The 21,256-nt window shown below is 35.4% G+C and overlaps 3 protein-coding genes across 5 annotated transcripts; 2 read left to right on the plus strand and 1 right to left on the minus strand.

The window, feature by feature from the left end:
* The first annotated feature begins 3,110 nt into the window (after window positions 1–3,110).
* Window positions 3,111–3,802, plus strand: LOC117237701. Its single transcript, XM_033501971.1, has 2 exons — window positions 3,111–3,406; window positions 3,515–3,802. The coding sequence occupies exons 1-2, from the start codon at window positions 3,196–3,198 to the stop codon at window positions 3,778–3,780; spliced, it is 477 nt and encodes a 158-aa protein (XP_033357862.1). The 5' UTR covers window positions 3,111–3,195; the 3' UTR covers window positions 3,781–3,802.
* Window positions 3,803–11,511: 7,709 nt separating this feature from the next.
* On the plus strand, window positions 11,512–15,406 carry LOC117237705 (ras-like protein 1). Of its 2 annotated transcripts, none has more exons than XM_033501978.1 (5): window positions 11,512–11,643; window positions 12,348–12,538; window positions 12,612–12,755; window positions 12,843–13,049; window positions 13,195–15,406. In XM_033501978.1, the coding sequence occupies exons 2-5, from the start codon at window positions 12,410–12,412 to the stop codon at window positions 13,297–13,299; spliced, it is 585 nt and encodes a 194-aa protein (XP_033357869.1). In that variant the 5' UTR covers window positions 11,512–11,643; window positions 12,348–12,409; the 3' UTR covers window positions 13,300–15,406. The 2 variants fall into 2 exon arrangements, with proteins under 2 accessions (XP_033357869.1, XP_033357870.1); XM_033501979.1 differs by lacking the exon at window positions 11,512–11,643 and adding an exon at window positions 11,650–12,084.
* A 409-nt stretch (window positions 15,407–15,815) lies between these two features.
* On the minus strand, window positions 15,816–21,087 carry LOC117237702 (ras GTPase-activating protein 1). Of its 2 annotated transcripts, XM_033501972.1 has the most exons (15): window positions 20,687–21,086; window positions 19,990–20,171; window positions 19,700–19,881; window positions 19,227–19,624; window positions 19,012–19,157; window positions 18,613–18,946; window positions 18,062–18,405; window positions 17,801–17,992; window positions 17,553–17,702; window positions 17,421–17,469; window positions 17,137–17,355; window positions 16,801–17,033; window positions 16,579–16,720; window positions 16,365–16,505; window positions 15,816–16,273 (listed from the first exon to the last, which is right to left on the minus strand). In XM_033501972.1, exons 1-15 carry the CDS (start codon window positions 20,732–20,734, stop codon window positions 16,196–16,198), a joined length of 2,838 nt encoding a protein of 945 aa, XP_033357863.1. In that variant the 5' UTR covers window positions 20,735–21,086; the 3' UTR covers window positions 15,816–16,195. The 2 variants fall into 2 exon arrangements, with proteins under 2 accessions (XP_033357863.1, XP_033357864.1); XM_033501973.1 differs by lacking the exons at window positions 15,816–16,273; window positions 16,365–16,505 and having other exon boundaries at window positions 16,632–16,720; window positions 16,796–17,033; window positions 20,687–21,087.
* Window positions 21,088–21,256: the final 169 nt, after the last annotated feature.

Below are 21,256 nucleotides of genomic sequence, written 5' to 3' on the forward strand. Positions count from 1 at the left end.
GTTACCTTGAAAATTTCCATGGTAGTACGAGACGATTCCAATTCTCGGAGATACCATATTTGACTATACAAAGTAAATTTCATTATATGCACGCGATAAAAACTTTTCTTGTTTCAGACTACTTTATATTCTAACATTTTTTCAGAAATTTCAAGTGAACTTTCGAGAGATGGTAATTTTTGTACACGTTTCACACACTGTTCTATGTATCCTGCGTCATCCGAGGATTACATTAAGCAAATTTGAAGTTGCCACAAAATGATTATTTCGTGAATAAATTAGAAAAGACAAAAAATAGTAGAAATTTGCGAACTTACACGAATATAAGAGTGGCCGATAATTATACTCGTGATTTATATATATGTATATGTAGTATCGTAGACGAAAGGCGTAAGAGATATCGAGCGAAACATAAACAATGTCGCGAAAAAGCCCAAGTGCCGACAGGCCCAACAATGGTCCTTCGTTGGTCCTTCGATCGAATAGTTACTGGGCTAAGAGAAAAGACAAGGGGATGCTAAGGGAGAAAGACGAATTAATGGTCAGCGTTAGTTGAGAAGTCAGAGAGTGTGAATCGATAAGTCAAAGAGTGCGAATTGCGTTGTCGAGAGAGAGAGAGAGAGCGTTGGAACCGTGGTGACGAGAATTGCAAATTAATTATTTAGTTGTCTTAATTATAGTATCTCGTTGTATTTACTTGACGTTAAACAATCATCATTTCCTGTTTAACCAACATCTCTTTAATTTATTTTAAATAAACTAATTGTAGTAAAGATCTCACATATATATATAAGCGAAATTAAGCGTTAACTGAAATTAGACGTAGAGGAAAACGAGTCGGCCATTGCAAGAACGTGGTCGATTCTTTCTTCTCCTTTTCCTTTTTTTTTTTTTTTTTTTTGTAGGAACTATTAACAGCTCGAAGAAGTTCATGAAAGTAAAACACGACTTGCCGTCGTTATGAAAGGGGCGCATGGCATTAGCATATCATCGGCCTTGCGCGCGGTATATCTCCATGATAGAGCGCATCAAATATCGGTCGGCCGACGCGACGAGATTGATGGAATTTTCGAATCTCTTTTACTTCGAGTCTCTCTTTCTAGAAACCACTTTAAACTCGAGATTAAAATGTCCGATACGAGAACCGATAAAGATCGTTCGTTACGTATTGGCGAAACTTTCGTTTAAACTAGTTAATCGAGTGACCGTTCGAGGGAAAACATTAATGCGAATCGAAAGAAAATATAAAATCGTGAAATCAATCATATTTATCGAGAACTGATAGAAGAAATGGAAGCTCTCATTCTCTTTTCTCTTTCTTTCTTTTTTTTTTTTTTTACGACAAAATGCAAGAGAAAGAAACGAGATGTTGGGTGTTTGGGTGAAAAATCGACGAAGGAAGGTCCTGGTATCGAAAAACGCGACGCGTTAGGTCGTTGAACGAAAGTAATTCTTGTATATTTGCCTGTAAAATATGAATCCGTGCACTCAACACGATGACGCAAACACTTCGCGAGGAATCGGGAAAGAAAAGAGCCACGAACGGGAAACAATGAAACCGCCAGCGTTCGAAGAGCTTTCCCGACATTGCAGCCTTCGTGTCCAGAAGAAATTTTCCAGAGAAAAGCAACGATCCTGTCCCGTCGACCCTTGTCTCGTTTAAACTTCCCAATCCCCTCTTCAGAAATAGTAACAGTTCTTGCTCATCTACATGCTGCTTTCCCTACTTTCTTTGCCCTTATCTCCGAGTCGCGTCTTCTATTTTCAGCAGTAGGGAATGAAAAATATTAAGCGGACCGTGTTGTTTGCCCGCCTCGGGGTTCGCGTGCCAGCTGAATTCCTTGCTCGTACATTACATGTTATGGCAGAATGTAGTTTAAAGGACAAAGTGAAAACCCGGCGTTACCAGAATCGCGAAGCATGTTCCTAAAGAAAATTGCATGCAATTTTCCCGAGTAGACGTTCTTATGTTAATGAGTTGAAAGGGTAGACGCGCAAACTAACAGTCGCGATACTTTGGAGTGGCGTGTCGTTGGAATAAACGCGTCGCTTCAGACACTAGAAAAAAAAGCACGAGACGAAAGAAAAAGAGGGAGAAGGTAGTGAAGCTGAAGCGATTATACGCGTACTCGGTGTAACGACTTAAACGAACTCCAAGCAGACCGTTTAATTCATCAAATTAATCGGCCAATTATACGAGAAATTGCGTTAGCTTGAAAAGTTTCCGAGAAGAGTGGCGAGACCCTCGCGAAGAATTTCATTTAAAAACCGATAATTCGATTGTAGTCGGTGCCCCGAACTTTGATCGCACGGTAAAAAGTGTAACAAAGTGGATTTCACTAACAGATATCGTTCGTTCTTTAAGTCCGTGGAAAGGTAGCGCGATTAAAAATTAGTTTCGTCGCGAGGCGGGTGGGGGTGACCCAAAACCAACTAAACAAAAATAAAACCAACTATATCCTATGATATAAATTTTAATTAAACACGCCTCTTAATATGGAGGAGCTTCAGAGATATTCCAGTAAAGCTAATTTAATTAATACTTTATATACGTTGCAAGGTGACCGCGAAAACCGAGCACGGGAAATTATCGCAAAAAGGATACAGCCTGCTTTGAAACGAGTATTATACAGTAGTACATTCGCGCAGATTAGTACGTCGAAAGCTAGCGTGGCACGTAATTTGGCTGCACGCCGAACTGATTCCGTACGTTTGAGATCGATCGATACGGCCTTCTATCTCGATTAGCCTTCACGCAACATATTCGCTTCGATCACGTTGCCAGTCTCGCCGGAAATATTATACGAGTTGGTAATTCGCGTCGAAAGACAGGAAGTCATTTGCAGCAACGAGCGATTTCGCTCTCTGTTTAACGATTAATTTCCCAATTAGAATTCTAAACTCGAAAAGTCAAAGTCCAACTGGAGAATTTCATCGCTTTTCTTTCGCAATTTTCGATCGATCGGAAATTTCAATTGCCAAACTTAATAATCGAACGTCAACGCGAAACGAATAACAGACGTTCGCTGACGTGAAACGCACGTGTATGTGTACGTATCTCAATTACCGATCGCAACTTGCTTCAGTCGTCTGGGCAGAATGGCGACCGACGAACAAACCTCGAGATTATAGAAGGCAAAAGGCGCGGCGCGTTCGAGCACGACGCCGAAAAATAATCGATAAATCGAAAATAACATGACGGATAACCGATGCGTCTGTCCGCGATGCCTTCATCCATCGTGTCCTCTACCGTACGCGGAACCACCGTACGACGAAGTGGCGCACGAAATCGACAACAACTTCATATCCGTGAAAATACCAAAAAACAGAGGGAAATTCGAACCCGAAGGTACACGGCAGCAACAAGACAAATCGAGCTTCGACTTTAATTGCGCGGATTCCGAAGGTACACTGCGGCTGTCCTTTGTCCTTTTCTTCCTTTATTTCGTCCAATATCTATTCAGAGGTACACGCGTACGGATACGTGTTGGATAGTAGAGCGTGTGTTGCACAGGTGAAAAATGCAAGCCAGGCTGTACGAAAGTGCACGTGATACCGGATCAGAATCCACCGGCGAGAAAACCCGAGGAGGAGATACTTTCGTTGAAGGCTATAAGGCACATTATGCCAAACGACAACCTAAAGAACACTCTCGAAATTGAATTTAAGGCGCCGCGAAATTACATTCCTCTGCCAGAACTCGGACCAACTCCTCCCATAATTGTACCGAAGCAGCCTATACGGAGAAGGGGCAAGGCCACGCGCAAAAGGAACAAGTAAGATTCGCCATGAGAGAACGCAATTACGCTTCGTGCGCTACTTGGAGTCGCCCGAGAACGTTTGCAGCTCGAGTAGAAAAAAGTAAGACAAAGGTACATAAGTGCATATATACAGGGTGGTTGTTAACTGGTGGTACAAACGGAAAGGGGGTGATTCTACGCGAAAAAAGAAGTCGAAAATATAGAATAAAATTTTTTTTTTAATTTTTCCATCGAGACAACGATCCACAGTGAGATCCGTTATAACGAGACGCGATAAAGTGCACGCGTACCGAGCGAAAAATCAAAGTCGATTTTCTAGAAAACAAAGCCTCGAACGAAAAATTTTTATTCCATATTTTCGCCTTTTTTTTCGCGCAGAATCACCCCTTTTCCGCTTGTACCACCAGTTACCAACCACCCTGTATATACATGTACGTGTATGTATATAGATATATGTAGGTGTAAAGAGATGAGTAACGTAGGTAGACATTTGGTCTATTAGGTTCGACGCACCGAATGAAACAAGATATGCCTCGATCGTGCCTGGTTTTTTTTTTAGGTAAACGAGGTTTACCTCGATGGTGGGATACGTTTGGCAGAAAATCGGCCCTCTTTAGGGATTTACGAGTGACACGAAACTAAAGCGTTCGCCACTTTGTCGTAAACGCAAGGCCAGAACCGGGAGACCGAATAATGGAACGATAAATCACTAGCATTATATTCTTGCGCATCTTGGGAAACGATAAATCATACGGCGCACCGAAGGCATACGGACGCGCCGGTATTAAACGTTTTCGGAGCCATTGTCTTGCCTGCTGGCAACGGGGATCTTTTTAAGTCCTGCATTGCGTCTCATCCGCTTCAATGAATCACAGGTATCCACGATTAAACAGTACCGCTTCGACTTTAAGCTGCGGACGACACCGGTGTACAAGCTAAAAGCAAATCAGCGTAACGCTAACTGAGCACGCGGAAGCAACGAAAAACCTGTAAATCTCGGTGGCAGGCGTTGAATTTCGAGGGAAGTTCGTTTCAATTACGATAATGGCCACGGCGAAACCATTACGAGATAGAGAGCGTCTTGCCTGTTCGCTGGAATTCGGTTTGATTAACAACCTTAACACAGAAGATTCGCGATAATAGGTCGTTAAAGTTTATCTACGATCCACGGGTAAACGAAGTACCAGCACGGATGCTTGTTTTTACGGGGACGTATATTTGCGTGGAACATGCGGATGTAACATCGGCGGGCAAGGAACAATGCAGATGCAGGGGAAATGGAACAATCGCGTTCGACGAAAGTTTCATGGAAATTCAGCGATTACGATGTCGGAACACGACGTTTCTCAATGGATTCGAAATATACTCCGAGAACAAAGCGAATCGAACCCTTGTAAAAGTTGGCAACGACAGATACAATAGTGCGTGCCCGAGTGCATACGTACGCTGTTTTTTGCATGCATCCACGTGTTGCTATACAAATTTCCAACGAATTTCAAAAGAGAGATCTACGAAATATACGCACAGTTGACGGAAGTAAAATTTCATCGTGGCACGTATCGAACGTATCTACGTCATGCAGCGCGTGAATAAAATACGCTCTTTTCAGAGTGCATCAACGAGAACCGAAATAAAAATGTTTGCACGCTCCTCCACGAGTCCCGTGTTCCGCTTAATGAAAATGTTCCCAATGCCGTAATATATTCTCCATCGAGGAACAAACACGCGAGATCGATGTCGATAATTATTATGTCCTTGAAAAACCTATATCCAAACGAACTCTTAATCTACGCCGTTCCCGATTAATTCCAAATTATCAGCAATTTCGGGCTAGAAAATTCGTTATCGCGTTTAACGAGACCTCCTCGATCGTCGCGTAACTAGCTTATCATCGAACCTACTCGTTCGGCAAATCTCGTGAGATTGCAATTTACACGGCCAACGTATCGATGTTAAACCGGTGCAGATGTATCGCTGTTTACTAGCGGTCTTACTAAGGAACAGCGACATAACGATCTTGCGTTTCGATGGTCTCGTTATTCCGACGCCAGACGCTCCGATTCCAGCCAATTTTCCTCCGCTACTGCTCCCGATTATCCTTCGAAATTAAACCGAAATCGCGTTTCCTTTGCGCTTTGTATCCCGGTTAAACAGCTTAATTACGCATCAACGAGTGTCAAATGATACCCCAGAATGGTTGTCCTCTACCAAATTGCGAGTGAACGAATACGATTCTTTGCAAAGACAACTTCTCGCGCAACAGCGATTAAGAATCCACGGGCAACGTTGGAAAGGAAAATTAGAGTAATTTACGGAGCAACCGATTGAAAAACCAGCTAGGATTCTCCTTCGTCTCAAAATCCGTCTCTCTGTCCGTGTTCCCCTTTATAAATATTTATTATGCGCAAACAAGAACGAGGAATCCTGGTAGAAACCACGCACCGAATTCGATCGTGAAAGCATTTGCTTGTACTTTAAACGATCTTCCTCGGTATACCGTATAATTCAATAAAATTTGAATTTATCGTTAACGCTGCATTTCACGCGGCCCGAACTAGGAAGCAAAAGGTTCTTGTAGTCTCGATCTTTCGTTATCAGCGACGAACACGATCACTCGAAACTTAATCGATACACGAAAAAAGATGCCGATCGAAATGAAAGATCGGTAGCTACACGTGGACGAAAAGCAAAGATTTGCGAAGGTTGGAACGTCGAGAATAGAGAGAAACGAAAGAATATCCGATCCGTTGTATTCGTCGGGTCGCGCGATAACCAACTTTATCCGGACACGAGATTTCTCGCGGAAAATACACGACCCACTGATTCTGCGGCGTGCCGGGAATACGTTGAACCGGGGCTGAATTGACGTTTGACCAGCCCGTAGGCGATACGAAAATATACCGTAAATACGCTCCACTCTTACCCTCCCAACACCAACCCTCTACTTCCTCTATTTTATTTCTTTCTTCCTTTTTTCCACCTTCCGCTATACACCGAGTTCGCTACGTGCCTTGGAAAAACGTTACCGCATTGCGTGACCCGTCTTTTCCGATCAAATCTCCGCCCTATGGTTAAACACGCTATAATTATCAACAACCTACAAAAACCCTGATTTCTCCCTAAGCTCTTCCTGATTTACCCCTAATTTTCCTCTAATCTATTCTTTTCATCTGTCGATGCTAAAAATCTTGTTATACGTAGGTACACGTGTATACTGGTGTACTATGACGGACAAATTGCCATTTAATTCGAGTGTGAAGACTATCTTCGAATCTAGCGATGATATTATCCAGCTGCTGAAATCAGCACCGGGCCAACATCGGCAATTTTGCCGGCCAAACGCGAGACTACGCGATAGCAGCAACGAGCTTCGGTAAACAGATTAAACGCGCGTCCGACGAGTCACGCAGGTGAGCACCAATTGCGTTCATTATTAACGTAATCAGGTGCACCTGAGCCGCGCATGAATACGTTGCAACGCGACCAGTTTACGCTAACGGTTGCGAAAGGTATCGATATCGTTGGGAACGAGCGCGAACCAACGCGATGATTCGCACGCTCCATTACCGTAATTTCCCCGTGAAAGCAAAAAGGGACGAGCCTCGATCCTCCGCAAAGTAGTCTACCAACGACGATACTAAGATTGTACAGAATCGTGGAAAGGATCGAATCTCGTTCCAATTTTCCATCGTTCGCGCACAAACCGAAAAGAACGGAAATTCGATGAAAATTGTAAAAGAATCGCAGCAGAGATGTAAGCAGATGGAAGAAGGTTCTTTCGTTCTATCGGGACCAAGCATCGTCTGGTGAAATTTTGGTTGAAAATTTGCCAGAAGAAGGTGTAGGATCTAGGATCCTACGTTCGCACAATGTTATAGTGGCTCCTATTTTCGCCTCTCGTCCTTCGTCTTCTCCACATCCTTTACGATTTCGTCGTCGCTTCTAACGGCTAGGGAAACAGAGTCGAAAAGACGGTACGGTGAAACAGAGGGAGAGGAAAGTTCTAAGCACGAGGCTACATTTGCATTTCTCGACACTTAGGTCCGAGCGGCGCACCGACGTTATGCAAATCTTAATTCGCCTCACTAGAAAACTCGTAAAATTACCGAGCTTTTCCGCAATAAAGCCTCGTATAACTTGCACGCCTTTGATCCTTGCCTATCTAGGCCACGGTGTCTACCATCTTTCCAGGAAAGTGATTCCACGATTATCGTCTGACGATAGATGACGATCGTCGTTTGCGAATCCGCTGTTAATGGCTATCGTTTGATATTAAAACGAAATTGCAGAACCACGCGTCGAGGATTCGCGTTCAACCGTCCATTTGTAAATTCGATCTTCGTATTTCGACGTTAGCTAATTGATAGCCGCGATGCAAGGAACCATGATATTTGATCACCGCTTAATTAAACTACGCGATGCAGACGTAAAACTCATTAACAATATTGCACAAGTTGTAACCAACGGAATCCTACGTAACGATAAAACCAATATATATAGCATATTAAATGCGTAGTTTTTCATCAAAAGCAAATGCGTGATAACATTCGTTATGCAGTTCCGATTTATCAAATAACGTTGAAACGATGAAAGATAAAACAATGATACGAGAATATGCTATCGGGTTTCGTTAAATTTCGAAATACGAGAAAACTGTGAAATATAAATAATTTTTCCGCGTGTGATGTACAATGTTTTTAAAAAAAGATAGAACGGGATAACGTTCGTTTCTAACGAATTTGTTATTAATTTATAATATTAACGCAGTTATAATTTTCGAACATACGACTCGGTTAACTGATTTTCCGGAAAAGATTCGAGATTTTTAATTAAATTAAATGAAATTGATTAAATAACATACGGGAAAACAAAAATCGCTTTGTTACAACGGTAAATACAACAGATTATAAATACAATATTGTTACTTTTAATCTTCGAGATATCCTCCCAAGTGCTCTAATATATCGTAAATACATACATACGTAATAAATATAGAATATCTAATACGAGTTTATGCACTTGAAAAAGTTCGTGTTAAACGTACTATTATCGACGTTGTAACAAAGATTAAGGAAACCTGCAAGAATCAAGTCTCGCGGAAACGAACGCGAAATAGGACCGTTTTGGACAATGGTATGATGCACGTTTTACGCGTATATGAACTTACCGAGTAGCTCATTTAACGCCGAGATATCTCGAATAATGGTGACACAAAATGTTTCAACCAGAACATTTACGCTATTACGTTCCGTGTTAAAGTTTATTACCTCCAACCCAGGAATTCGAGGAAAGCTTCGCTTTATTAACACGTAATAATACTGTTATGTTAGTTTTTCTTTGGTAGAATTTCCAAAGATATACGAGATAATTTAATGGAATATTTGCGTACACTAAACTTGTGAAATATAATTTTCGAACACAAATATTAACACAGTCAAAAGCTATTACATTTAGTTAACCATCGTGTTAACACCATATTGCGGTAAAAAGGATAAAAGATATTTATCCAGGTATAACGTAACGAGCAAAGTGGGAACTAAGTTATCGACCGATAGTTCCTTCCATATCCTTAGGAGATAAGTACAGATCACGGAAGATCTATTTTACTTGCACTTCGAATAAGATACGATATGGAACAACGAATTATTATTATTCCTGTACTTCGTTGGTACTGGTATTTTATAAGATTTCATGTAAGGTGTTTTAAGCGAATGCAATGGGTGTAATATATTTAATCCAACCACTGAAGTTATAATTGAGAATAAAATTTTAAAGTGCTGCAGATAATATTATTTAAATTGTGTGCGTAATTATTTGAGATTAGATTTAAATTTAAAGACGTAAATTATCGTATATAAATTGAATTTACATATGTAGATAATCATAAAAGATTATAGTAAAAATGATTATAAGAATAGATTAAAACAAAGTTACACAAATAGTGTACCTAATAAGTATATTCGACCTAATAGAGTGATTTATGTAATCGTTTTCATTTTCACCTTGGTGTCCTGACCGAGCTTTATTAAAATTTGAAATAATTTATATTTTATAATTTAATTGTATTACATATAGACTATTTGTATATGAATAATTTATATATGTATAGCATATATATTGCATATTCTCTAAGTATGTACTTGTTGCTCATGGTCCAATAAAAAACTAATATAAAAGCGTACTTACGTCTGCCTTTGTTGTAATAAATCAAGCGTTGTGAAATCTGTATTCAAAATGGTCAAATTAACTATTCATCGTTCGTAATGTGTATACTGCAAAACCCCATTCTTTCGAAGCCATTAGTGCAATCAGCCAATGATCTGTACAAAAGAAAACCAAACATTTAAAATAAATATGTAAAATTAAAACCAATTGTATTAAAATAAAGCAATAACTGAACTAAAATTCTGTCTCAAAAACTCATAATAATACAAAACTATTAGTAGTACTGAATATTAAATAAGAGACCGACGAAATCCAAACACAAAAATGTTTGTATTTAACAAATGATTAAATAAATACGTGATAATGAAACAAACCTAATACTAGATTGCAAACAAAGATAGAATTGCACGGAGAATACTATCCAGTATTTCGTAGTAGAAATGACTTCAAAAAGTGATACTTCTTGACGTCTCGATTTTCGACAGCAGAGTGGTGTCTCGCGCCGTAGCGTCGCCTAGCTGCTTTCCTATTGGTTGAAACAGAATGGTTTCTCGTTTGATTGAAGCAGCGCGCAAATTCGAAATATTGTACGCCGTGAAAACTTCCTCGATTAACGAAATATGGCAACCTCGGATCAAATAGCCGTAAGAAATTTGTAGTGTTTTGTTTCTTGCTCGACACAAGATGTACACGAATAAACGATTATTTGGAAAAGTCAAGTGTTCCAGCAAATATTATAATAATATTATATAACTGTGTTTATATTATCTATATAATATGCATATATAATATGATACAATGTCAAATAATATAACAATACAAAATTGTGAAAATTTAAAACAAGATTTTTCAATAGTGAAATATAAATTTGGATTTGAATTCGAAAATTTGAATTTGAATTAAAAATTTCTGTGCTTCATCTCTAAGGTTACCTACGAACGGTAAGTAGCATATATTTCTTTCCTTCAATTCTCAGTTACACTGTAAAATTGTCACAATACATAATACGCACAATTTTTACAAATTACCATAATAATACTGGTTGCACAACTGATCGTTATCATCTTACACGTTTTACTTTCACAAATCAAGCGCAATAATAGCGACTTCTAAAATTCAAATGGTCCATTATAAAACTATATTTGCAACTAAGAGCTACAAGAATTATAAAACCAATTATTACGCGGCATTTGACTAAACTAATTTAAAACACTCCGAAAAGAATAAGATCACTAAAATATTTCAATTCAGGTTTCGTGTTTGGAACTATTAAAACTTTTCAATAAATTCATCTACCCTGCTTTTCGAAGCGACTAAATAGAGGACGCACAAGGCAGAATCGCAAGTCTACAGCTGTTTTTTGATTGGACGAAGGAGAAACTTTAATTTTTCTATCGAGTCTACTTTGTAAGGAAGCCGATCGTACTTCTTTTCTCAAAATCGAGTTCGTTGAATCCAAATTTTACATTTGATAGCATATTCGTAACAAAAACCAAGATCTAATGCGAATGATTGAACTCTTTATCTTTCTCGATATAATAAAAGTTTGATTATCCCTTGATCCACACCCTACAGATATGACATTATATCTTTATATATTGGCATCACTGATGCTTCTTTCCAGATGGTTTCTCCAGTGACTAATTCGTAATAGTCAAAGTTGGAAAAGAGTGGTTTTAAGCCGGTGCATGTTCCTGAAATGAATTTTTAAACTTTGGTAAGGGTATGATTGAAAACGGAAGAGATTTTGTACTTGAACAATGTTCATTTTCACATCGATAATATTACTCGTTTATCCGATGTTTACTTGAAAACACACCTCCCGTTAAGCATCAATAATTCGAAGAATTTAAAGCAAAAATTGTTAAACACTCTCTCTTCTAATTAAATTGCATTCGAAAAAATGCATCCAGTGTGTGTGTAGAATGTATTACAATTGTGTTTGGTCATCAGTTACACATCCACTCACATGTCTATGATATTGTTATGGGTGTGCTTGTTTGACACACTCATTCTGTTTTTAAGTTATTAAGTCACTTAAGTTAAGTGCATTACACTCGAACTTACGATATTGATCGGTGAATTAAAAATATAGATGATTTAAGGAACGATCGTGCTAGAGTGCATACAAACTTAGCACAAAATTATTCCTCACAAAGTACGTATTACTCGTAACGATCTAGTCAGAGAATTAATCTATCAAAACGATGCTGATGAATGACTCAACAAAGAATCATCGCGCGAAATTCCTGAAAATATGCGAACTTTTCTTTTATGTCTGTTGTAAGAAGTAGTTTGCATCTTCTGCTAAAAATTAATACTTGTTAACCCCACATTTAGTATTTTGTTTGTTTAATTGGCTATGCACTTTGTTTTGCACTCATTATGCGGTTGATTTAAAAGCAAACTTTTATTTTGTAGAGGAAGAGAGATTGCAGCTTTGAGTTAAAAGCTTCAACCTTCATTGGAATAGAAATTACATAATGACAGAGTATAAGCTTGTAGTTGTGGGAGCTGGAGGTGTTGGCAAATCCGCGCTTACAATCCAACTAATACAAAATCATTTTGTAGACGAATATGATCCTACTATAGAAGACTCTTATAGAAAACAAGTAAGTTTTTATTATAAGCAATGGAAATAGTTATCTGAGAATATATTTATATAAAATATTTTGTGACCTACAGGTAGTTATAGATGGAGAGACATGCCTTTTAGACATATTAGATACAGCTGGTCAAGAAGAATACAGTGCAATGAGAGACCAGTATATGAGGACTGGAGAAGGATTTTTATTAGTCTTTGCTGTAAATTCGGCTAAAAGTTTCGAAGTATGTTGATCTGCTTTCTTAAAATTGTTATGTTTTTTTTTTTAATGAAAGTTATGAAAAAATGCTTGCGTATGTTTGATGTTACAGGATATAGGAACGTATAGGGAACAGATAAAAAGAGTTAAAGATGCAGAAGAAGTACCAATGGTGTTAGTAGGGAATAAATGTGATCTTCAGCAATCTTGGGCAGTAAATATGACACAAGCAAGAGAAGTTGCCCGTCAGTATGGTGTGCCTTTTGTTGAAACTTCAGCTAAGACTAGAATGGGAGTAGATGATGCTTTTTATACCTTGGTAAGTAATGTTACATGATTAATTACATATTTTACGAGCAAAATAAAAAGAAACATTATTTGTGATAAATACAGCAAGCAAATATAATAAACAAAAATTTATACTATATCTATGCTTTTATTGGGTTGCTACTAATAAATTATAGGTGAGAGAAATACGGAAAGATAAAGAACATAGAGGTAAAGAAAAAAAGAAACGGATGAAGACAGGTAACTCAAGCCGTAGGAAACATCGGTGCTGTTTGCTTTAAATCACTGAATAATGTTAATTCTCTCATTTGGTACGTTAATATGGAAATAGAACGTAAAAAACATTAGATTATGTTCACTTTACGCACATTTTTGCAGCTTCCTCTATAGAATATTGTAATAAATTACAGGCACAATTTTTTCTATACATTGGGAGGGATAAAGAACAAAATATATAATAGTATTGTATTATATCGCATACATTTTTACTCTTGAAGATAAATTTCATAAAATACATTATTTGTTCAACAGTCTGCCATATAACTCTTAATATTCCATTAGCAGAAAAATTTTAACCCTTGATTGCGTAGAATAGTCAGTATCAAAAAAATATTTTCTAGGCCATCCACTTCTTTTATTATATTAGACATGAAAAAAGTATTATCTAATCAAAGAATTCTATTACTATTATGGGTGGAAAAAATATTTTATTTGTTAAATTTAACAAATTCCATTTTATATATTTTATTCAGATAGTTCATAATTTTTTAACTTATTAATTAAATATGTTTTTATTGTGTATTTTTTCATTTTAGTGTGCATAATAAAAGATTACACTTTCCTAAACAAAAAGATACAAGCCATAAAACTCAAAAAACTAAAACGTGGATAACTCATTTTGTGCTGTGATGAAGTAATTTTAAGCATGCCATGCTAGTTAGATATTACTGTAATTAAGTATGCAATTTTCACAAAAACGCCTATTTACTATTTTGATAGTAGATGGTTGGCGTTTTCTTTTTTTAGTGCAATTAAAAACGTATACTTGAGATTTCTTATATCTATAGAAACTAACAGGATAAGTTGTTAATTTCTATAGCAATGTTTTTATACGTTTGCAGTAGGGAATGATTGGTAGATATGAAGTTATTCTGATTATTGTATAAATATAAGCGTCATTTTTATCTATCATTGTTGTTTCCATGTATAATAAAAAAAACCTATAAAAACTATAATTTTTTTTAGGGATTATATTGCAAACCAGAGTGAAAGTTTCCATTGATATTTGAATGTCTATTATCGCCTGTATGTAATAGTAATGAGATATCGCATTTTGCCACATCTTTTTATCTCTTCATCTTATCATTTTCATGTTATCTTAGTCACGATTGTATTACGAGAAACGTATAATTTTAAGGCATTATAAATATCAATTGTAAACTTTTATTGTAATCATAAACTTTAATATTTGTTCAGACAATAATGCCATCACATTTCAACGAGACATGTATGTATAACATAAAGGATCCATTTTTTCTATAAAATCTATATCGAAATATTTAATGGAATATTTAAGATCATACTTGTACGATCGTGTCTCGGGTCTAACTGAATTTTGAACAATCAAGGGTTAAATACTTTGCTGAATGATTTAAATAGTACAATTTGCAAATATTCTTATATATATGTAAACGCGCAAATTTGTAATACTAGCTTTTTCAAATGTCGAACATATGAATATATAAAATTGCACAGCATAGGTGTTATTATGTAGTTCAAATTCGTAATAAAACTTTGTACAAAACGTGTTCTTTATATTCATTCTATCTTGAATGATTGTCATTAAATATTAATTATTATAAGTCATCTATGCTGTTTGGTTTTATAACATTGAAAGAGCAATCGACAAATCGTTGTTTGATCAATTTTATTCTTACGATGTGTATATATATCGAATAATGTTATTCAAATCAAATGGTACTAATATTGAAAAATTAAATTTCTAAATCAAAATTCATGCGTCTTTATCATATGTAGCATGTTTAGTGTCAATTTTGATGCTCACGCGTATTGGGAAACATTAAACGCGTAACACTGTTTAATATTTTTTTATTCTTTTATTCAAAACACATTGTCCAATGAAAAAAATATCATATAAGTATACACAATAAGTACAAATTATAAAAAGCAATGTTTCTTTCTTATTTAATACATACACTAAAGTGTACTAATTCAACAGACCGCATATATCTGTGGATAGGAACGTAAACGTAAAAGAGTATGATTGAACTCCAATGTTCACGGATTCGGTATGATATTCACTTTTAAAGTTAGGGCAGAAAATAAATTTATAATGGTTCGATATATTTCACCCATTATTTAAAATAGCCTTATTCAAAAACATATACTTCATAATCGTAACATAATACCACCATTTATACATTAATCGAATGTTAAAACACATTTTAATGTGTCAATGTCATTGTGGATATACATCTTAGTTTTTTAACTTGATATTTAATATATATTTTTGTTAACAGATTTTCTAAGAATTTTTGTATTAACTGATTAGGGTCTTAAATTTAACACAATATTCGTCATTTAATGGCATGGTAAAACTATTGCAACGATACAAATGTAATAATTAGTTTATAAAATAATTAAAATTAATAAAAAATCATTTATACGTATAAGAAATATAGTTTCTTAACCTGCTTCAATTACCATTAATTATTAGAAAATTTATCAAGATAGCATTTATTCTAAGAAATTGGGAAACTATATGTAGAACACAATATTTTTGGTTTAATTTGCATTTATTTTCGAGCACCTAAGTAAATATAAAATCGTTATACGCCTATATGATTTTGTATGTAACTATATCACTGTCATGGTACTGTTTACTATACGTAAAAGCTATCTTCTAATTACATACGAAATGGTAAATATAGGCTTGTGTGTATACAGTAATATATATATATATACATATACATGTATATGTATGAATGAACGTGTGTTTGGATGTGTGTATGTATACATATATATATATGGCACATCAGTCTGTACGTTTACTTAAACCACTTATGAGTAATTATTAAATACTACCATGTATCTGTCGACAAATCTTATGAATTGTTTTGTTACGTTTGGCATTATTCATGGCGGATGGCTTTAGCACTACCGTATCATTTCCATGTATTTTTGTTTATGTTTGCTTAACATTTCAGTCACGGTCACTAATTGCTTTATTGTTGGCTGGAAAAAGGAAGCATTGTTCATTTACAAATGAATATTGATATAATCGTAAGCGTCTAAAGCGTCTAAACATATAAATCATAAAACACACCTGTGTTTTCGATAAAACTTGAAGTTCTTTTAAATGAGAAACACAAATATGATGCAAGGTTGCCAAATCTCTTGCTGTATCTGAAACGCAACTCCTATTTCTTGGATCTGCACCTTCAGATTCTGGTTTTTCGGTTACATTCTACAATATAAACTCAAATTATTTTAAATTCATATTTACTTATATATTATGCAACATTTAAATGCATACTTACAGATAACTGATCCAGGAAAACAACCATTCTCTCTTTGTTTTTAAGAATAAATGGATTAACTACCTCCATGTATGGTTCTTTTCCACCAAATTCTACCAAATTAGCCAGGTTTTGTAAACATTTTGCAACCATCACAAGTGATCTGTAAAATTATTTAATGAGAATTAAAGAGCAATTTATTCAGTTATAAAATTTCTTACGTTTAATATAGACCTACCCTACCTTGCAGCAGCTGGAGGTGGTGGTTCAGCTATTAAATTAAATGACCTAGGATTCAATATGGCAGGGCAAAGTAGACGTAAAAATATAAATCCACTGACTACTCGCGTTCTGACTAGTCTTTCATGTGGCCATTTGGCAACAACTGCTCTTTGCAAACATCCACAAATATATCTCAAGGTCCTTGGACATGCATCAGGACTTGTAAAAATGCTTAACGTCACTTCATCTAAAACCTAAAATAATATTGATTGCAAATTTCATAATCACTTGGAATAATTTATATTTATATTATAATATTATATTAAACTATATTTATTTATATATACATATATATACCTGTAGTAAAAATTCGGCATTACTGCAAGCATCCTCAGGAGAATCCATTTTTGTTGGATTTAATTCACAGCTCTGTTTACTTTCGATCAATTTTACGATGGTGTCACGCAGCGCGGCTTTCAAAAAGGAGGTGCACACAGATTTCATATATAAATCCATTAAAGTAGTCGTAAGGCTAGCAGCTCTAAAAAGTGTTGGCGTTTCATCTTCTTTGTCCACCTAAATAAAACACCTTTAATAAGAAAGACACCTTTTCAATGAAGTATAAATATAGGTGAACATACTTCTGCTTGGTTTAACGATCTCAGGAGGTCTGCTTCTTTTCTTTCATGCCTAAAGACATACATTTTAAATTATAATGTTATCCATTAAACGGGAAGCGAAATATTTAATACGTTGTACATTTTTGTTTATACCTAAATATTCTAAGTAAACTATTTGCCAATGGTACTCTATCCAAGTGACACACATCTGCTAATGCCCTAACAACATGCAATTCTGGATCCAATAATAGCTGTTGTAATGGACTATATTCCTCAGGAGGCATCGCTAAATCGTGTCGATACCTGCAATGTAACAAATACATAAAACGTACGTTTTATACATAATACATAACATACGTAATACATAAAACAGTTGATAAATATTTTGATTATATTTCTACCTTATTCGTAGACGAAGTACACCCCATTCACCGATCGGGGTAAGTCCTGACAATGGATACCATTCGTCCATTTCTTCCCCATTCGTCAAGCTCGCCAATTCAACTGTCAATTCTGCAACTTCTGTATCTTTGCTTCGTTTTCCTTTATTGTACAATGTTAAAGAAAATGACATAACATCCGGTGGTACATCCCTGTAGAATAATTTATGGTAAATGTCATTCAAACATATAAATATTTAAAATGGCAGATCATATACATACTCTAAAATGAATTCTTCATCCCAAATTGGATGTAACCCAGTCTTAACTTTTGTGCGGGCGACTTTTACATTATTTAGAGCCACTATGATGAATGGATTCGGTACTAGCTTATATGGAAGTCTATGAGCGTCTAAAATATGCAAATGTAATGAACGCAATTCACGAAGACGAGCAACCTTTGGAGCACGAGTAAGTTGTGATACACATAATGGTTTCAAGGCATTAATCCAGTCTAAAGCATTCTCTGAATTTGGAGCAGCCAAATATGTTATTGTGGCCAAACATGGTAAAGCACGTTCGACTAATTGAAAGCAATGAGGTCTATCGAAGACGCTTTCGTGAACCTAAAAAGACTACATCTCAGAAATGAACTTTAACAACAATTTAGTTATTATAACTCTTACATAATATATAATTTTTAAGGTGATTTGCTGTTAATGTTAGTACAATTACATACATAGAACATATATATTTCAAAGATAAGACAGTCTGAAAACTGACATGATAATGTAGAAAAATGAAATTTATTTTAATTATAAAACTCGATTTACCTGGTATAAATAAGCACAGCTTAAGTCGATAAGACCTTTAGGTTTGGTTCTTTTTGGATTGTCATATAAATACAAATGAGTATCAGTTGCATCTACTAAAAGTACAAAATACAATGCTTTCCACTTTTTATTCTTCTCTGATTTTTTTTCTAGATATCCTTGCATTTTTATCCCTTTATTTTTCTTTGCTCCAGATTGTTCACGACATTCTCTGAGAGTTGCATATATCTTTTCCGCGTGTTGCACCTCTCTGTTGACTCTTACACTACCATCAGGCTCAGTCACCATTGCTTGAACTAAAGTGTGACCCTCAACTATTTGCTCTTTCCGATATCTAGAAACAACATTTTCGTAATAATCTAAGAATTTCAAAATCCTAAAGATTTATAACAGACATACCTGTTTATAACAGCATCAAGACATTCAAAAGTTCTACCACCCATAAGATAACGTACACCTTTCTTCTCAATTCTAAATCTTTGAATTTGATTGTTTATATGAAAGAAAAGGGAATAATCACCAGGGCTATTGTCTGAAGGCCTGACCTGAATAGTGTGAAATAAAGAATTATTATTTTTAAACATTAAATATTTATAAGAAGCTATATAACTTACCAAGAAACTACCAGGTCCTGCCTTTACCAACATGTCAACAGCTTCGCTTTTAGTGACATTAGGATGAAACCAGGAAAATACAGTATTGGGATCAATGGAGTCATCTAAATCCTCCACTAATTCGCGAAAAATCAAGCCCTGTTCACCAGTTCTATGCGCAGTAACCCATAACCAACCATCTCCCATATCATTATGCACAAAAAATATGTCACCCTTCTGGAAGCTTAACTCATCTGTGTCAGGCATTTTTGTATATGGCAGTATTGCGACTATTCGTTTTTTATCGTTCACTGGTTCAGGAGGTGGAGTAGGATGTATAAGTCTTTCTCTCTTTAGAAGATCAGAGCAATGAGTATAATATGCGACAAGATCTGACAAGCTATTGAACTGTCTGCCTCCTATAACAAGATACATATTATTTTACAAATCAGTTACGATTATGATTATTCATTTCAATTACATGTTTACCATACCAATATAATAATCTCCACACACAGCTGTAATTCTAAAATGATTAATGCCAGTTCTGCCCAGATAGGACAATACATAACTTCCAGGCTTCCTATCGCTTTCACGTACTAAATAACTACCCATTTTACTTGCATCCCACAGTCTTTCTTCTGCAGTAAATCTATCTAATCTACCATGATACCATCTGCAAATTATTCGTGTATTAAACTTTCTATTCTTTGTATCTTAAACATAATTTAAAAAATAATATTTTCATTAGAAATTAAAATCTTTTATTGATATTAAATCTTACTGATTCTCTGGTGGAGCTGTTAATAGCGTTGCATTCGCACTATCCGGCTCTTCAGTGTCTTGAATATCATCTGGTATATTTTCAAGAAAAGGATCAAATTCATTTTCTGCATTCATCGATTCATTTTGTCCACCATCTTCGCTACCAGTGCTAGGAGAACCACCTTTGCTATTATGATCCATCTAAAAACATAATTATATATAAATAAATATTAAATATTTCATGCAAAAACTTATAAGCATTTCTTTCCTTTTATCAATTCTATAATAAGAATATTTAATAATTATTTTTCATAATAATCATAACTTAATAGTACGACAATATCTTTGTTTCTATTACAGTGTCATATTATACATCACACTACTCTAAACATAGCATATATTTCTGTCAACAAGGCATAAATATCATATGCAAATATTTACTTATAATTCCCCCCATATCTATGGCTTTTTATATCTTCCTTTAATACGTGCAGATACTTATCGAAAACATTGTCTATAAATAATACCTTAAGCACCTTTCCGTCGAAAAATTTAAAAAATAATCATTAATCTATGAAAACTTGCAATACTCTGCAAGCTATTACAGATTTCCAAACATGCAATTACAATTTATTTCTTCTTATTTAACTATTGGTATTTTCAGCGATAATACGATGACGGATGAATAATCTATGATGAATAATACCCGTAAGTACCTTAGCACTGTTGGACACGCTTGGACCTCCTCGCACAAATTCTGCCATTTTCGGTTCACATGCACTCCTTCATACACACGATTATGAAAAAGAAACTAATAATATTAATTGAACGGCATCCGTTTTATTGCGATCCTCCTTACCACGATTATTTACAAAAGTAAGCTGTTATTGATATAAAATGTATTGACGTTTCTCGGCAGCCATTTTACTACTGCACGCGTTGATCGCGGAATATAGAGATATGAAGCGAGTACTTTTTACCGTATGAAGTTTTTAAATATTTTTAAATACCGGCAACATGTTTTTACAGTTATCCGTTTATCGTCTAATTGGATGATAACTTTATATATCGGACACGGTACGAATCTCTTAAAAGCACTTTTATAAATAATATACCATTGACAATACGCTGATATAGATAGCCAATGTCTCGATAATAAGAATTGTTCGTATTATATTAAATATAACACTATTCTCGTAATAAATGTCAATTTTTCTGTAAATCGTAACATGAAGACAATTTAATTTAGAATAAATTTTGGTAGATTTTTTTACATTTGTTCACCA

Source organism: Bombus vosnesenskii, unplaced genomic scaffold (assembly GCF_011952255.1).
Source record: "Bombus vosnesenskii isolate JDL3184/JDL3185 unplaced genomic scaffold, Bvos_JDL3184-5_v1.1 scf7180000013397, whole genome shotgun sequence".
Taxonomy (NCBI): Eukaryota; Metazoa; Arthropoda; class Insecta; order Hymenoptera; family Apidae; genus Bombus; species Bombus vosnesenskii.

Excerpts from the sequence above, each read along its gene's own strand:
- LOC117237701 (XM_033501971.1), top strand. The coding sequence starts at position 3,196 with ATGACGGATAACCGATGCGTCTGTCCGCGATGCCTTCATCCATCGTGT. Across the intron at positions 3,407-3,514 it reads TAATTGCGCGGATTCCGAAG|GTGAAAAATGCAAGCCAGGC; the intron begins GTACACTGCGGC and ends TGTGTTGCACAG.
- LOC117237705 (XM_033501978.1), top strand. The coding sequence starts at position 12,410 with ATGACAGAGTATAAGCTTGTAGTTGTGGGAGCTGGAGGTGTTGGCAAA. Across the intron at positions 12,539-12,611 it reads AAGACTCTTATAGAAAACAA|GTAGTTATAGATGGAGAGAC; the intron begins GTAAGTTTTTAT and ends TGTGACCTACAG. Across the intron at positions 12,756-12,842 it reads ATTCGGCTAAAAGTTTCGAA|GATATAGGAACGTATAGGGA; the intron begins GTATGTTGATCT and ends TTGATGTTACAG.
- LOC117237702 (XM_033501972.1), bottom strand. The coding sequence starts at position 20,734 with ATGGCAGAATTTGTGCGAGGAGGTCCAAGCGTGTCCAACAGTGCTAAG. Across the intron at positions 20,172-20,686 it reads GCGTGTCCAACAGTGCTAAG|ATGGATCATAATAGCAAAGG; the intron begins GTACTTACGGGT and ends TTATGTTTTTAG. Across the intron at positions 16,721-16,800 it reads CCACCTCCAGCTGCTGCAAG|ATCACTTGTGATGGTTGCAA; the intron begins GTAGGGTAGGTC and ends ATAATTTTACAG.